Consider the following 15,993-nt stretch of genomic DNA (forward strand, 5'->3'; position numbering starts at 1 on the left):
TCCATCGACAGATCAATGGATTAGGAAGATGTGGTACACAATGGAATACTACTAGGCCATAAAAAGAACAATATAATGCCATTTACAGCAACAGGGATGGAACTAGAGACTCTCATACTAAGTGAAGTAAGTCAGAAAGAGAAAAACAACTACCATATGATATCACATATCTGGAATCTAATATACGACACAAATAACCTTTCCACAGAAAAGAAACTCATGGACTTGGAGAACCCACTTGTGGTTGCCAAGGGGCGGGGTGGGGGGGCAGGAGCAAGTGGGATGGACTGGGAATTTGGGGTTAATAGATGCCAACTATTGCATTTGGAGTGGATAAGCAATGGGATTCTGCTGTATAGCACAGGAAACTAAATCTAGTCACTTGTGATGGAACGTGATGGAGGAAAATGTGAGAAAAATAATATATATATGTACATATATATATATATATATATATGCACACTGGGAAAAAAAAACGTTGGAAGGATAAAATTAGATACTACTTGTTAAGTGTTTGAAATAGTCACTGATGAAAATAAATGCTCGCTATTTAAATGGTGGTGTTTATTGCTACCACAATCATGTTTTTTTTCTAAGACTGTTACTGCTTTTTGACTGGTAACCAGAAATCAGAGTAGCCCACAGAATCAGAATAAACTATCCCTGTAGAAGGTAAAACCTTGGCTATGTTTAGAACCTATGTGTGTAAGCATGCGGTCTTTGCTTTGCAGTTATGAAATGCATGGATTTCTGTTACCATGATTTGGTTAAGTAACACCAGTTCCCACCACATGATTTGAATTTTTAGTTAACCGTAGTATATTAATTGTGAGTAATTGCAGGAAGTGTAGACTTTGCTGTTAGTTCTTCAGTCCAGTCACTACATAAATACGCAGTTGGTGACCTTCTTTCAAAGTCTTTTTATGATTGGTCATGGTGCATCTGTTTGTTTACAGATAGCAAGTGTGTTGTGTTGCCTCCTTGGTCTCTCAGTGATAAACTATGTAATAGTTTACAAAAATGGATAATTGAAAGAGTTAGCCGACAAAGATAAAACTGCAGCAAAGAAATGAGAAGTGATAATGCTGAAAGTGGAATTGCGTGTGATCTTAGAAGACTTAAAAATAGTGACAGCAAAATGAAGATAGGAGGAGACCTAGCTCTGCCTGAAGCTATAGTATGAACCATACTGAAAACTATAAAATATTAAAAACGTGAATATAAAAAAGTGATAGAGACACTTCAGCATCTTTCAGTTTAGATTTCACTAGGGCTAGAAAGCTGCTTATCATTTGAAATGGAGTATTTACTTCTATGTTGGATTGAAGACTGCAATAAAAAATAAAATTCCGGTTAGTTTTGTTAGCATCAAGTCATACTTTTGAAGTTAGTTGCCACATTGAAAGGAAATGATAATTCTAAGAGAGCTGGAGATCATGCAGTTTCTTTAGCTGAGTTTGGAAGAAATATGACATGAAAACATACAATTGAGAACATTCACACATCATGAGAGGAAGCAACAATGAGTCATATGCATGCAGGATGGCAAAGCTGTCACTGCACCATACAGATAACTTTGCAGGATTTGAATAGGACTTGTATGGAGTTATGGAAGAAATAGTTGACCATGGGAATGTTGACACTGCTATTATTCAGTAGACTCTGGATATGCAGCCACAGGAGCTTAAGGAGTATGAACATATTAGCATAAATAAGGCAAGTGGTTGTGATGAAAAGAATGAATGTCCCAGAGGAAGTGAGGACAGCAAAAACTTCATGTTAAAGGAACTCTTAGAGATATAGAAGTACAAAGGATAAAATACTGGAAGCTGATTCAAACTTAGAAAGGCGTATGACAGTTTGCCATGGCACAGAAAAAATGTTTATTCTGCATTGTAATTTATACAAGAAGAAAGCAAACACTATTTAAACTATGCTTAATAACTCTTTCCAAAGAAATAAAACATTTCAATTATAGGTTTTCTTTTTTGTCGTCTGTTTACTCCTTCTGTCATACTGTCGCTTTTCATTTTTAATAATAGAACCTTAGTCTAAGAGACTGTGTTCTTTAATTGATATTGGTCACTTCCCTGTCTCATTTCCTTTTCCTTTCCTCCTTTCTTAATTTTTATCCATAGTCTTCATGGGGATATGTAAAATTCTAATGACTACACGGACTAAAAGAAAAAGTAAAAGAAGATTTGTTTCTTATTATAGGACATTAACATATCTTTATTTTTTTCACTTATTTCCCATTAATTAAGCCTAAATAATTCAAGATATGTTAAGTTTTTGGTATTTGTATGGATGCTGACTTATTAAAAGCTGCTTAAAGACTCACTGGGCAGAATGGAAAGCCAAACTTAGTAATAGTGGAATCGTAATAATGACTTATAATTGGTAACTGCTCTGTAGTTTAACAGTGTATTTTCACTGTGACTTTTTCTATTTCAACTTTCCGTTAACATAGGGAACCTGTATGTTGGTAATATTTATGTTTCAGAAATGTGGAAAGTGAGACTTTGAAGTGTATGGCTTGCCCAGGATCACACAGAGAATTTATAATACTTTCTACTATTAGGCTAGGAAGGTGGCAGAGTATAATGCATAAAAGACTGTGTAGTTTTGGAGTCATGATCATGTCCTATAATAGCTATGTGGTTTGCACAAATCACTTCTACTTTTTTTTTTTTTTTTTTTTTTTAAGTCTTTCTCTCTTTTAGGCCTGCACCTGTGGCATATGGAGGTTCCCAGGCTAGGGGTCCAATCGGAGCTGTAGCCACCAACCTACTCCACAGCCACAGCAACATAGGATCCGAGCCGAGTCTGTGACCTACACCACAGCTCACAGCAATGCTGGATCCTTAACCCACTGAGTGAGGCCAGTGATTGAACCTGCATCCTCGTGGAGGCCAGTCAGATTCGTTAACCGCTGAGCCACAATGGGAACTCAACTTCTACTTTTTTGGAAACTAGTTTTATTATGGTGTTTTTTGGAGACTGTTTTGAAATGTAAATGTAACAATATAGTAATGTCTGACAAAACATTCAGTAATTAGCTGCCATAACTAATATAATTATTATTAATATCGTCATCATCATCTCATTCTCAGGAGGCTTGGTTTCAAGTTTTGGGTCAAGTTAGCTATTTGCTATATTATAAATAACATTCAATGCATCTACTCTGCTTCGTTAACATTCTGTACTTAAAGCTATCATAGAACTACCATAACAGCCTGTTTACTTGTTTTTCTCCCCTGCTAGACTGAGCTCCATGAGAAGCTAGTGTAATAGCAGTTTGTTTTCTACATTATTTATAGAGTTAATAAGGAGAGGTTGGATTCTTTGAACTCTCCAATGAAACACTTAATATTCGAATTAGGTGTTTGTGGTACTAATAATATCTATCTAATTAGTTATCTAAATAACTGACATGTAATTCCTAATAGACCTTGCTTGTCTCCATAGGAAACCTGATGTGCTTTAATGAAGCATAATTTTGGAAATGACTAATACAGCTTGATAGAAAAAAATTATGCGACTTAAGTACTGGAAGAACCCTTAGAGTTCATGTATTGTACCTCTCCTATCTTCTTGAGGAGGAAGCAGAGACCTAGGGGGTTAGGTGCTTTCTCTAAGGTCGCACTGTTGCTTAGTAGAAGGATTTTTTATTTACAACCCAGGAAAAGAGTAGTGTATCAAAGTTCATCAAAATAAGATGGTGCGTGTTGTCCTTTAAGGAAAGCCTAAATTTCTAAGGCTCCTTTCGCAGAGGAGTTTAGGATAGGAAGATTATTTGAAGAAAATTGTCCCCATTTTACCACTTACCTGTAAACGCTTAACAAACAAAATAAAACTTCAAACTTTCAAAAAGAGCAAAAGAAAGGTAGGGTGCATCCTAAACTCTTAGTATTTCTTGCACAGAGGGCTGAGATTAGAGAGAGAGAGGAGAAATTATTTTTTACTTATACACATTGGTATTCATTAATTTTTTTTACAATGAGTATATAATAGTTTTGTAACTTAAAAACCCTATAATATAGAAAACTGGTGTTTTTTGGTTCTTGTTTAGTTCATTTTTGGCTAGTCATTAAATTTTTTTCCTAGGTTCTTATGAAAAAAAATCCTGGCGTACGGAATTATTCAGTAAACATGCATATATCCTCTTCCTAGCTTCCACATTTAATATTTCTCTATATCTACTTTTTTTACCTATCTTTCCTTCCATCCCTCTATCCAAACAATAGTCCATCTTATTTTTTTGATGCGTTCCATAGTCAGTTGCAGCCATCAGTACACTTCACCCCTAAAGACTCCAGCATGCATATCATGAACCAAGTTCCTTATTAAACTTTATTTATTTATTTAGGCCACACCCCTGGCATTTGGAAGTTCCTGGGCCAGGGATTGAACCTGAGCCAAAGCAGTGACAACACCGAATCCTCAACTGCTAGGCCACCGGGGAACTTCCAACTCTTTATTTTTTTGTACTTCTGGGCCATTTGGTTTTCAGTGGCTCTTTTGCAAACAGCATGTAGTAGAATTTTGACTTTGGATCTAATCTAAGAGTATATCTTCTAAAGAGGAGTCTATCATCCCATCACATTGACTGTGATTATGGAATATCAGTTTTTAATTGTCTTCTTTTTTTTCTCCCTTTTCCTCTGTACCCCTGGCATATGGAAATTCCTGGGCCAAGGATCAAATCTGAGCCACAACTGCAGCCTTTGCCACAGCCAACTTCTGTCTTATTTCATGTCTTTCTTCGACATTTCCTCTTTTATGCTTTTACAATCTTTAGTCATTTATTCAAGTTTTCTTTGGTCTTTTCTCTTTGGTAAATGAATTTTACTCTTTTTTTCAACTAGTAGTTACCTTTGATTTAAACAGATATTGGGTCTATATTTCTCTGTTCACATCAAGAATAAGATAGCATCTGTTCCCTCTTCTCTTGTGAGATGAGGCCACTGAGCCTCCTTCACTTTCCTTGTCTGCTGAACCATTGCAAAGTTTTGTCCTGGGAGATCACAGACTCAGAGCATGTCAGGCTCTCATTTTGCAAAAGGGGGAATTTAAGACTTGGGGGTAGTGGGAAGACTTTCTCCTGAAAAGCCCAGGTTTCTGAATGGAAGAATCAGAGAACTGGCTTGAACACAGGGTGTTTAGTCCACCTCTATCTTTAGATTGGGCAGTACTCAAACAGCAGTTAATGCTCGCAGACAAAAAAAGGCCGCCCATTTAGGAGGACTAAATAAAATGGGATTTAAAAGCCTTCTAGGAAATCCTTCCACCTCTATAATAAGAATTTTTAACCTGCCAAATAATATACCTTCAAATATTTGAAGACTAGTCTTAAGTCTCCCCATAGTCTCCTTTTCTCAAAAATAAATAAATAAATAATTCCTTTAATCTTTAGAAAAAAATTAAACAAACAAACAAACAAACAAAAACCATGAGAGATGCAAACTGAAGCAAAGTATGTAGAGAATGTGAGACAAGTCTTCTGTCCTCCTTGACCTGACTTTTAAGTTTGGGGAAGTAAATTTTGTATCTGAGAAGGAATTAACTCTTTTATTCTTATAAAGAATTTAAGGCAAAATTAGTAGTAGTATAGTAAAGTGCTATATGATAACACTTAATTTGTATAAACTTTATTATAGGAATTCATAGAGAGTTCTTAGCAGTATATAGGAATCATATTAAAATTATGAATATCAGATTATAATTATTTCTATTTCAGTAGATTATATTTTGTTCACTGGTACAATAATATGTTTGGAAAGTTATCCTCAGAGCTTGTTGACTTTATCTTTGTTATATACTTGGTTGTTTTTGGATGCCTTATGCAAGGTATCCTCAAGTGTTCACAAGAAGTATATATTGTTTTACCACTGAAGTAATAAGCTTGTATTTGGATAGGACCAGTCACTTGTCTTGTTTATGGAAGAAAAAGCCATGACAAATAAACCTTTGGAAAACAAGAATCAGATTAAGTATTTGTTCAGCTGTCACTATTTTGAAATTTTAAAAACCTTATATCTAATTTGTTTACATTCTTTACTCCCTGTATAAAATGATCCATAGCTTATTTTTAAATTTTGGAAAACCACAATAAAAACACTCTATTCTGGTTAGTATGGGTGTGCATCGTTGGCAGAGGCACACTGCAGACTGACCAAATTGCCTTCAAGAACTATTTATTTAATAGCTATATGAATTTGAATAAATTAACTTTGCTGAACTTTATGTATTGTGTCTATAAAGAATAACTAACAGTAATATCTTAACAAATATAAAAAATTAGATTTAGCTGAATTTTAGAGCTTATGAAAATCCTTTACAGGTAAAGTGGTAGTGTCGATGGGATTCCTAAAACTTCCCTAGCATCAGGGAGCACAAAATAAAGTAGTTAATAGAATATAGTATGCTGGATAATATCTTCATTAATATAATAGCACTTTTAATAATGAGTTTATAGAACTTTTTGCTCAAACTGAGAATATAATATGAACAGGCTACTCATGAACATGACTGTTGAGGGCGAGGCTAATTGTTTCTATTAATCTGGCTTTGTGCAAAGAAAGAGTAGTGTCTTATTCTAATTTTTTTTTAATTTTCTTTTTAAAAAAACTTAATTTGGGTTAGCTCTTGACCTATATGTTTAGAATAATTCTAAGGCAAATCAAATCTTATTTTACCTAGATACTAATTCATATCTCACTACTGTATTTTGTTTCAGTTAACAATTTGTGACTATTTTATTACGATTTCTGATCATTGATAATCTTTTACATACAAAATAAAGATCTGGGAATTTAGATGACCTATTTCTATGTAGTTTTATTATGCATCTTAATGAATTCTTATTTGTGATGTTTCTCTGAAAAATTAAAGATATTTGTAAGTACAGAACTCACATTGTATAGTTACTATGAAAAAACTTTTTTGCTCACTGGGCTTCTCTATATTCTTGATACCTTATTTCTCCTTTTCTTCCCCCCAATATTTTCAGATGTTTTGGAATGTTATTAAGCCCAGGTCGAAACGTGAAGAACAGTGACATGCATTTACTGGATATGGTAATGAAAATCTTAAGCACCTTAACCAAGTATAGATAATAGTTATTTTATATTTTTAAAATATTTTCTGTTTTGAAATTTCGTTACTTTGTCAAAATTCTTTCTAACTTTCAGCTGTAAGATAGTAGTAATATGGAATCCCAAACTTTAAATTACTTATCAGGGAGAGATTTAGGAATATTTCTATCAAAACAATCATATGCAAGTCGAAAGCAAATAAAAGGATAGTGTTATTAAAATGTCCATCTATTAATTTGTTTGATTTTTAGGAAGAATGTCTTTTCTTTGAACTACAAATAACAAGTACATGATTATAACAGGCACATCCAGAGTGAATATAGTGCCTTTCATTTATTTTAATACAATATTAATTTGGGTACCGTGATGGACGCTTTTGTTTTCTTTAAAGCATTTCCCTTTCTGAATTTTTCCTTCTTGATTACCTTTTATTAGCAAAGTGTATTTACTGTAGAAGTGGTATTTATTTAAGGAATGCCCTTGAATGTTAATACATATTTAAGAGTTGGTTTTGATGTAAAAATGGCAAGCAGTTTTAACTTTTAAACAGTAATACCTGCTAATATTGCAGTCATTGAAAACATTTACTTTGTGATTTAGAAATGTTATAAGAAATAGTTACCTTATAATAAGTATAAAGTTCTTTGCTTACTTAAGTGCGATTTCTATAAGTAGCACTACATGTTTTCTTCCTCGCAGCTGTATTCTGCAAATGTCAGTGAAATATCACCAATCATATCAACTTCTTCTTTGAATTATTTCATGGTAACATCACATTGATCCTCAAGTGGTCGTAGAATGGTTTATCCATCTTTTTAGAGAACCTAATTATGTGCCAAGCATTGTGTGAAGTGCTGGCATTATAGATATGGTAAAACATAATTCTCATCTGTGGGTTCATGGTCTTGTGATAGAAACAGATCTGTTAGGTATGTAATGACAACAGTGGGTTAAGTGCCCTCAGAGTTGGTACAGTGAGCCACAGAAATATGACAGGAAGTTCTGCATGGGTAGGTAAGGTAAGGACAGCCAGCTACACTGGATATGAAAACAATTTAGCTATTGGTTCATCTTTCTTCCATCCCTTTTTACAGCATATCAGTAATGCAAGTGGTTTTTACTTAAGGTGAGACATTTCATTTTGGAGCCCTGAAAATTCCATGAGGAGGTAGTTTAAGGAACCTTAAACATTTAAAAGCTCCTGGGTCCTAATTAGTAATGGCCTTTCAGAGTTTAAAGGATTAAGATGATTCACTAGCAGAGATTTTTCCATAAAACCTAAGACAGGTTATAGAATTGCTGACCTGGCATGAACTTCTGATCCCTCTTAGACTTAGTGCAGCCCTCCACCTTTAAGAGTCCATACTGAAATCAAAGGACCCTTCAGCACTGAAGCTCCTGGAAACAAAGAGCTGGTCAAGGGGAAATGTTTGTATGTACAATTTATTAGTAGTTGTGATATTTATTACATGATACTATTAATCCTCATGGTATCTTAATCAAGGGCTTCAGTTAGACTACATCTAATAAAAAGGAACTTGTAATGAAGACTACAGGACAGTGCTGGCTATTACAAATTATGTCTTTTTGATCACTTGAAATCATATTCCTTTCAGCTTTGCCCAATTAGTCTTAATTCTGCCCTTTGGAGCAAGATATTAACCCTTCTGCTCCTTCTATGACATATCCAAATATGTGAACACTTTGAAAGCAAATTTCACCTTACACTTTATTCTGACAAACTTTAAAAAAGTGTACAGTTATATTTAATTTAATTTCAGGATTTGTGAGACTTCTTTAATTTGACTTGAATAATTTTTAAGCAATGCTGACCTTCTTCCCTGAATGCTGAATACTTTCTAATAACCAAAGTGAACTGAGACTTTTCTATAAATTTACAAGTTTTAATATACAATCTACATGAAAAGGAAAGTTATATTTATAAATGAAAAAATTTTTAGTCAAATAGATTACTTACATATGTATTATATAGAGTATATAAACAAAATCACACATAGGAGTTCCCGTCGTGGCGCAGTGGTTAACGAATCCGACTAGGAACCATGAGGTTGTGGGTTCGATCCCTGGCCTTGCTCAGTGGGTTAACGATCTGGCGTTGCCGTGAGCTGTGGTGTAGGTCACAGACGTGGCTCGGATCCTGCGTTGCTGTGGCTCTGGTGTAGGCTGGTGGCTCCAGCTCCGATTCAACCCTAGCCTGGGAACCTCCATATGCCGCGGGAGCGGCCCAAAGAAATAGCAAAAAGACAAAAAAAAAAAAAAAAAAAAAAAAAAACAACCAAAAAACAAAAAAAACCACACATAAATAAAATTATTTGTTGTTGTTGTTGTTCTTGGTATACATACTGGATTCTCAGTTTTCTTCCAGTCGCAAGAATAGTTTTGGTGAAAAATACTTGTACTGTAGGAATAAGGAAATGAGGATTCTTTTTTTTAGTACATACTTGTGAGTCTTTTTTTTTTTTGGCTGCAACTGAAGCATGTGGAAGTTACTGGGCCAGGGATCGAACCTGCACCACAGCAGCAGCCTGAGCCACTGCAGCAAACAATGCTGTATCCTTAATCCACTGCCCCACGAGGGAGCTCTGGAAGTGAGAATTTTTTATTCACAGCTGTTGATTGCTAGGCAAAACCTAACAGAAAGGTACCAAAAATAACTGAAAACTCAGCAGAACCAGGTTTCATGGAATTGGAACATGGCTTAAAATTGATGTCCTAGAGGTGCCTCAGGAAGTTTGTGGATCTTTACAATTAACCATTTATTAACATTAGGCTAGGAGCTGGACTTAAAGGAAATAAAACTTGCATCGTAATCTAGTACGTGTGTATGTATAAAAAGGCTGAAGTAAAATTTTTATGGAGCAGTTCTTAACCCTTATATGTGTGATGAACTCTATTATTTTTTCCTTCTATCTGATTAAAAAGTCTGATTATAATCCACTAAATTGATTTTATGATCTACAAATGGGTCACAAACTGTTGTTTGGAAAACATCAGCCTGTCAGCTCCATAAAGTCAGGACCATTTTGTTTTGTTTTCCTTGCTGCATACCCGCAGGCATAGGTACAGAGCCCGACTTGTAGTAGGCTTAAGGAGTGGATGGATTAGCATGAACTTACAATTCTTACTTTTTTGTGTGTTGTCTCCTCCTTTAATACCACCTTTACCCTGCTGTCTGCCTACTGGACCTCATAGCTTCAGCTTACTCATAACTTAACAATAGTTTGTTCATGGCTTAGTGTGTGATTCTTCAGCCTGTGCTCTCATTGCAAAGTGCCATATTCTCTTTATGTCTCCTAGTTTTCTTTTCTCTTCTCTTCTCTTTTCTTTCTTTTTTCTGGCCACATGCATGGTGTATGGCAGTTCCAGGGCCAGAGATCGAATCCAAGCCACAGCTGTGACCTATATCACAGCTGCAGCAATGCTGAATCCTGAACCCACTGTGCTGGGCTGGGGATTTAACCCGCACCTCAGCAACAACCCAAGCTGCTGCAGAGACAATGCTGGATCCTTAACTCACTGTGCTACAGTGGAAACTCCCCTAGTTCATTTTCTTAAGGAGAGGGCATCTGGTGTTTCCAGCCTGGCTGAGTTTGGGCAGAGAGAGGCCTTTGTTGTCCAGATGTCCTTTACCTGCTGACCCTGATCTTGTCAGCCTTGTTGAGGGAGATGAGGGCGGTGGGGGCGGGGGAGAGCGGGCAGCCGGAGGAATCAGGAAAGAAATCTGAAGTAAAGATTATGAAAGTATCTCATAAGGGGATGCGAGCAAGCCAGGCTATGTAGTAGAAATGTCCAGTTCAATAACAAAAATATGTTGATGAGGAGAAATCTTTGTGGGCCTTTGATGTATAAGATATTGTGGTCATGTGTTGTGAGGACTAGAGAAATAAAAATATACGTTATTTGGTTAGGCTATTCTGGTTATAAAAAACAAAGATTCACTTAGAGCACCTTAAGGACAATAGAGGGTTTTTTTTTGTTGTTTTTTTTTGTTTTTGAGTTTTTTTTTGGTCTTTTTTTAGAGCCACATTCGTGGCATAGGAGGTTCCCAGACTAGGCCTACCCCACAGCCACAGCAATTCCAGATCCAATCCAAGTCTGTGACCTACACCACCGCTCACAGCAATGCCTGATCCTTAACCCAATGAGCAAGGCCAGGGATCACCCCACATCCTCATGAGTACTAGTCGGGTTCTTAACTCACTGAACCCCAATAGGAACTCCCCCCGCCATCTTTTTTTTTTTTAATCTCTTCTCTTTGGACTCAAGCACAGCACAAGTTCTTGACCAGAATTGGATTTTGTTGGGGGCGGGGGCAGTCAGGTGTTCATTCTTGTTCTGAGTGAGGATCTAGTTAGAGAGTAGGGAGGATGGGCACATGGGAGGGAGGGAAGGGGAAAGTGTGAGAGCAAGGAAGAGAATTAATATGAATATTTAAGTGTGTTGGAAGTGCTAAATGGGTTTCTTTTGCATGGCTTTGAGTGTATTTTACCTCTGGAGTTCAGGGTCCTTGCCCTTAAGTTATGCAATCTGATTAGCAAAATATCACAGTACACTAGAAAAATGTACGTAGTACATTCAAATGACTGAAATAATTTCATAGGGGTTCAAAGACCCATCTGTGGGGATAATACTGAAAAAAGCTTTTCTTTTTCAGTCTGACCCATTGGCACTCTCTCTTCATAATATGAGGAAATTGGTACAGAAAATGGGACGTACTGTAGATAATACTCTTTTGCATATGCGCATATTTGTATGCTGTGCGCTGTTCTCCCAGGGGACAGCCTCTAAACTCTTCCTCACCCCTCCTCCACATACATATACACAACTGTATGTGGCCTTGCTTTCAGTATAGGAGTTACTGCCTCCTTTAGTGAGAGTCAAGAGGTAACTTGATAAAAGTCTTAAAGTGGGGAGGAAATGAAGAGGAAGGAGAGAAGGGAAGGATAGAGGGAGATATAAACTAGTGTTGATTATAAACTAGTGTTAGTTTCCTGATAATAATTTGTGATTGTAAGAAAATGTACATGTATCTGGCATATACACAGTAGAAAAGTATTAACTTTAAAGGTATTAATTGTGACAAAGTAAATTAATATATTAATTAGAGTATATTAAAAATTACTCTTTCTTTTAATGAAAAATTCTTATTTTCCTATGATTAGCTGTTGATTCAGTTGAACTTTCTTCAGTGAGATCTCTTCTATAGTTTTTAATAGAAACCGCATATATCTTTGTATGTGTAGGTATGTGAGATTTTGACAACCAGCCTAAGATAAAGTTAAATATCACTTCATACCAATATTATATCTTTTGAATCAGCCTATAAGGGTATATACCTCCTTTTATCCATGAGTACATGTCTCTAAATAGAAACTTTGCAGAAAGCTATAGGGAGAATTTAATATTTAAAGAAATGCTTCTATAGAGTGAAAAAATTTACAAAGAAAATCAAAATCCTGTTTGATTATAAAACCAAATTTTATAAGTTGAATTCCTTAAAGTAAGATCTGCTTATAATTTAAAATGATGATTTTTTTTTTTTTGGTTGTATATATTCTTAGTGATTCTTGTTTGAACTTTTATAGGAATCCATGGGAAAGAGCTATGATGGGAGAGCTTATGTTATCACTGGCATGTGGAATCCCAATGCACCAATATTTCTGGCACTTAATGAAGAAACCCCAAAAGGTGAATTTTCTTAAAAGATTACTTATTATTTGCTTTAAAATTTCCATTATGGACACTTGTTTTGCCCTGCTTAAAAAAAACCTGCTGCTCATTTTAAATGGAGTCTTCCTATTTTTTCATATTTTATGCCTCTATGGAGAAAATCTCCATTGAGAAGAAGCCTCCTCAAAGATATGTGAATTAATTTTATCACACCTTGTAGAAAGTATTTGGGCTTTGTGTTTCATATGTCATTACAGGTAAAGAAATGATGTAAGAATACAAAAGAAATGATGAAAGCAAGAATTTTTGTTTATATTTTATAAGTAGCTTAACTTTTTTCTTTATATTATGGATTACTTATATTTTTTCATTTGCTAATTATTCACTCCAGTCTTTTGACCTTTGGGAACTTAGTAATGTATATTTAGGATTTCATTTGTGGCAAATATTTTTTTCCAAGTTGTTTACCTTTTCATTTTGTCTAATATGTGTGGTGTTAAACAGAATTTATAAATGGTAAATAGTCATATTTGTCATTTTTCCCCATTGTATTTATTTTTATTTTCACTTTATCCAGATATCTGTTAATTGTCCATGTGTTTTTCCCTTCCTCCATTGTCTGCCTTTAAACTAAAATTCAGTTTTATCTCATGAGTTGTAATCTTATACTAAATGTTTTGCTGTGATTAAACCAATAATTTATATTGAGAAAATAATGGATCAGCTTGTTTGATCTTTTTTAATGCTCTTTAGGGCTACACCCGAGGCACATGGATGTTCCCAGGCTAGGGGTTGAATTGGAGCTGTAGCTACTGGCCTATGCCACAGGCACAGCAACACAGATTCCAAGCCTCATCTGCGACCTATACCACAGCTCAAGGCAATGCCGGATCCTTAACCCACTGAGCGAGGCCAGGGATTGAACCTGTGTCCTCATGGATGCTAGTCAGAGGAGCATGATAACTGCTGAGCCATGATGGGAACTCCAGCTTTTTTGATCTTTAGTTTTATATTATTTAGTTTATACCCACAGTAGACTTTTGGTTAAAGACAGGAGCCTTAGTGAAGACTGATATGGAAATTTAGTACATTAATGAAGAACATTAAGTGATAATTATTCTTGAATTTCCTTAGCAAGAGTATTTGCCAGTCCTATAAATTGCATGCATTTGATCACATATCAAGCTCTTTCAAAATGAGAGCTAAAAAGAGAAAAATAATCATGACTATGTAAAATTTAGCTTTTCACATATTAGGAATAAATAATTTTTGCACTTGCAGTTTGTTATTTCTGGATACAGGCTTGTGAATACCAGTCTGTAAACTTCTTTATAATCATTCAGAAAATCAACATAAAAATGGAAAAAATAAACCAGTTGATAATTTTGAGGAATAAAACATAGACATTTCAAATAATATCTTACAAAAGCAGTTTTTATCCAAAGCACATATTTTTTTTTTTTTGTCTTTTGTCTCTCTTTTTTGTTGTTGTTGTTGTTGCTATTTCTTGGGCCGCTCCCACGGCATATGGAGGTTCCCAGGCTAGGGGTCGAATCGGAGGTGTAGCCACCAGCCTATGCCAGAGCCACAGCAACGCGGGATCCGAGCCGTGTCTGCAACCTACACCACAGCTCACGGCAACGCCGGATCGTTAACCCACTGAGCAAGGCCAGGGATCGAACCCGCAACCTCATGGTTCCTAGTCAGATTAGTTAACCACTGTGCCACGACGGGAACTCCCAAAGCACATATTTTTAATGTAGCACATAGTTCAGTTTCATTTTGTATTTTAATACCTATTTGGTCTTAATTAAAAATAATGCATTTAAAGATTTATTTGTTCAATTAGAAGAAACTACATAATACTATATTACAATAATATTTAAAATCATTTCCTATGCCATACAAGAATGTTGACCTAATTTTTAAAAATTTAAAATGATGTCTTTGAAATTATAAATTACTCAGAGGTTTCATTAGTGAAAAACTATGGAAGTTGAAGCCTTGGGAGATGAAATGTCTTGGATCTGTTCACTTCATCAAGTTGTCTATTTGTGTTTGGTGTTATTCTCTCTTACTCCTCTACATTACTCCCCTGAGACTTTAAGGTCCTTTAGGTCAACTACAGTGTTGAATCCTAGTTTCTCTTGAGTTGGCATTTTTGTTGAATTTGATGATATTAGAAGTGTAGATTATTAGTATCTATGTGTAATGATTAAAAAGACACTATTGAAAATTTCTTCTAATGGTAGACTTGGTTATTTGAACCTGAGAACTAAAAATGGTAGACAAAATAAATTTTAAAAATATTTTTTTAAAAAATGAAGAAATAACAAAATGATATGGAATAAATCATAGTTTCAAAAACCCCAATGAGGAGTTAGTTCCCTTCTTGGCTCAGCAGTTAAGAACCTGACTAGTATCCATGGATGTGGGTTCTATCCCTGGCCTCACTCAGTGGATTAAGGATCTGGCATTGCTAGGTGGTAGTATAGGCTTGGATCTGGAGTTGCTGTGGCTGTGGCATAGGCTGGCAACTACAGCTCCAATTTGACCCCTAGCCTGGGGAACTTCCATATGCTGAGGGTGTGGCCCTCAAAAAAATAAGAGAACAAAACCCAAAAAAACCCAATGAAGTTCAAGCAGGGTAAATAAAATATAAATGAAATCTATTTTAACCTATCATAGAGAAACTAAAGAAAACCAATAGATACTGGCCTAGAAGATTCTAGACTCAAATTAAAGGAAGGCTATGACCAAGTAAACATTTTAAATAGTAACAGGAATTTTGACTGATAACGGTATACCGTTGTCTAAAAGCACTTGATAGGATTCATATATATATATTACGTATATATATATATGGACACACACAATCTCTTATATATCATCTATGTATAATATACAGTATACACATGTAAATTGTAAATTGTACAAAGCTGTTTCATTAGTGTTTTGGTCAGTTATTTTCCTGAGGGTTAATGTATATCTATTAGAGACAATGAAAATACTGACAAATCTCCAGGGACTTCTCTTAAAGCATACAGTATTGAAATAGTTGCTTTAATAACATTTTCTCAAACAAATTTTACATAGTTAAGGTTGAGCATTTCTTCTGATTTGACAGTCCTTTCCATACAATTCATCAAACAAACCTAAAAATTTTTAGTATCTCTTTTTGTAAGATGAGTTTGTCATTTTCCAG

The 15,993-nt window shown here is 35.2% G+C and overlaps 1 protein-coding gene across 2 annotated transcripts in view; it reads left to right on the top strand.

The window, feature by feature from the left end:
- Window positions 1-15,993, top strand: part of RABGAP1L (RAB GTPase activating protein 1 like) — a 657,663-nt gene that overhangs the window by 117,107 nt on the left and 524,563 nt on the right. For both annotated transcript variants that reach the window (XM_013989628.2, XM_021102607.1), the window contains exons 8-9: window positions 7,013-7,079; window positions 12,704-12,806. In XM_013989628.2, coding sequence (XP_013845082.2) covers window positions 7,013-7,079; window positions 12,704-12,806 — 170 coding nt within the window. The remainder of the gene's footprint in view (window positions 1-7,012; window positions 7,080-12,703; window positions 12,807-15,993) is intronic.

Source organism: Sus scrofa, chromosome 9 (genome assembly GCF_000003025.6).
Source record: "Sus scrofa isolate TJ Tabasco breed Duroc chromosome 9, Sscrofa11.1, whole genome shotgun sequence".
In the NCBI taxonomy this organism is placed as follows: Eukaryota; Metazoa; Chordata; class Mammalia; order Artiodactyla; family Suidae; genus Sus; species Sus scrofa.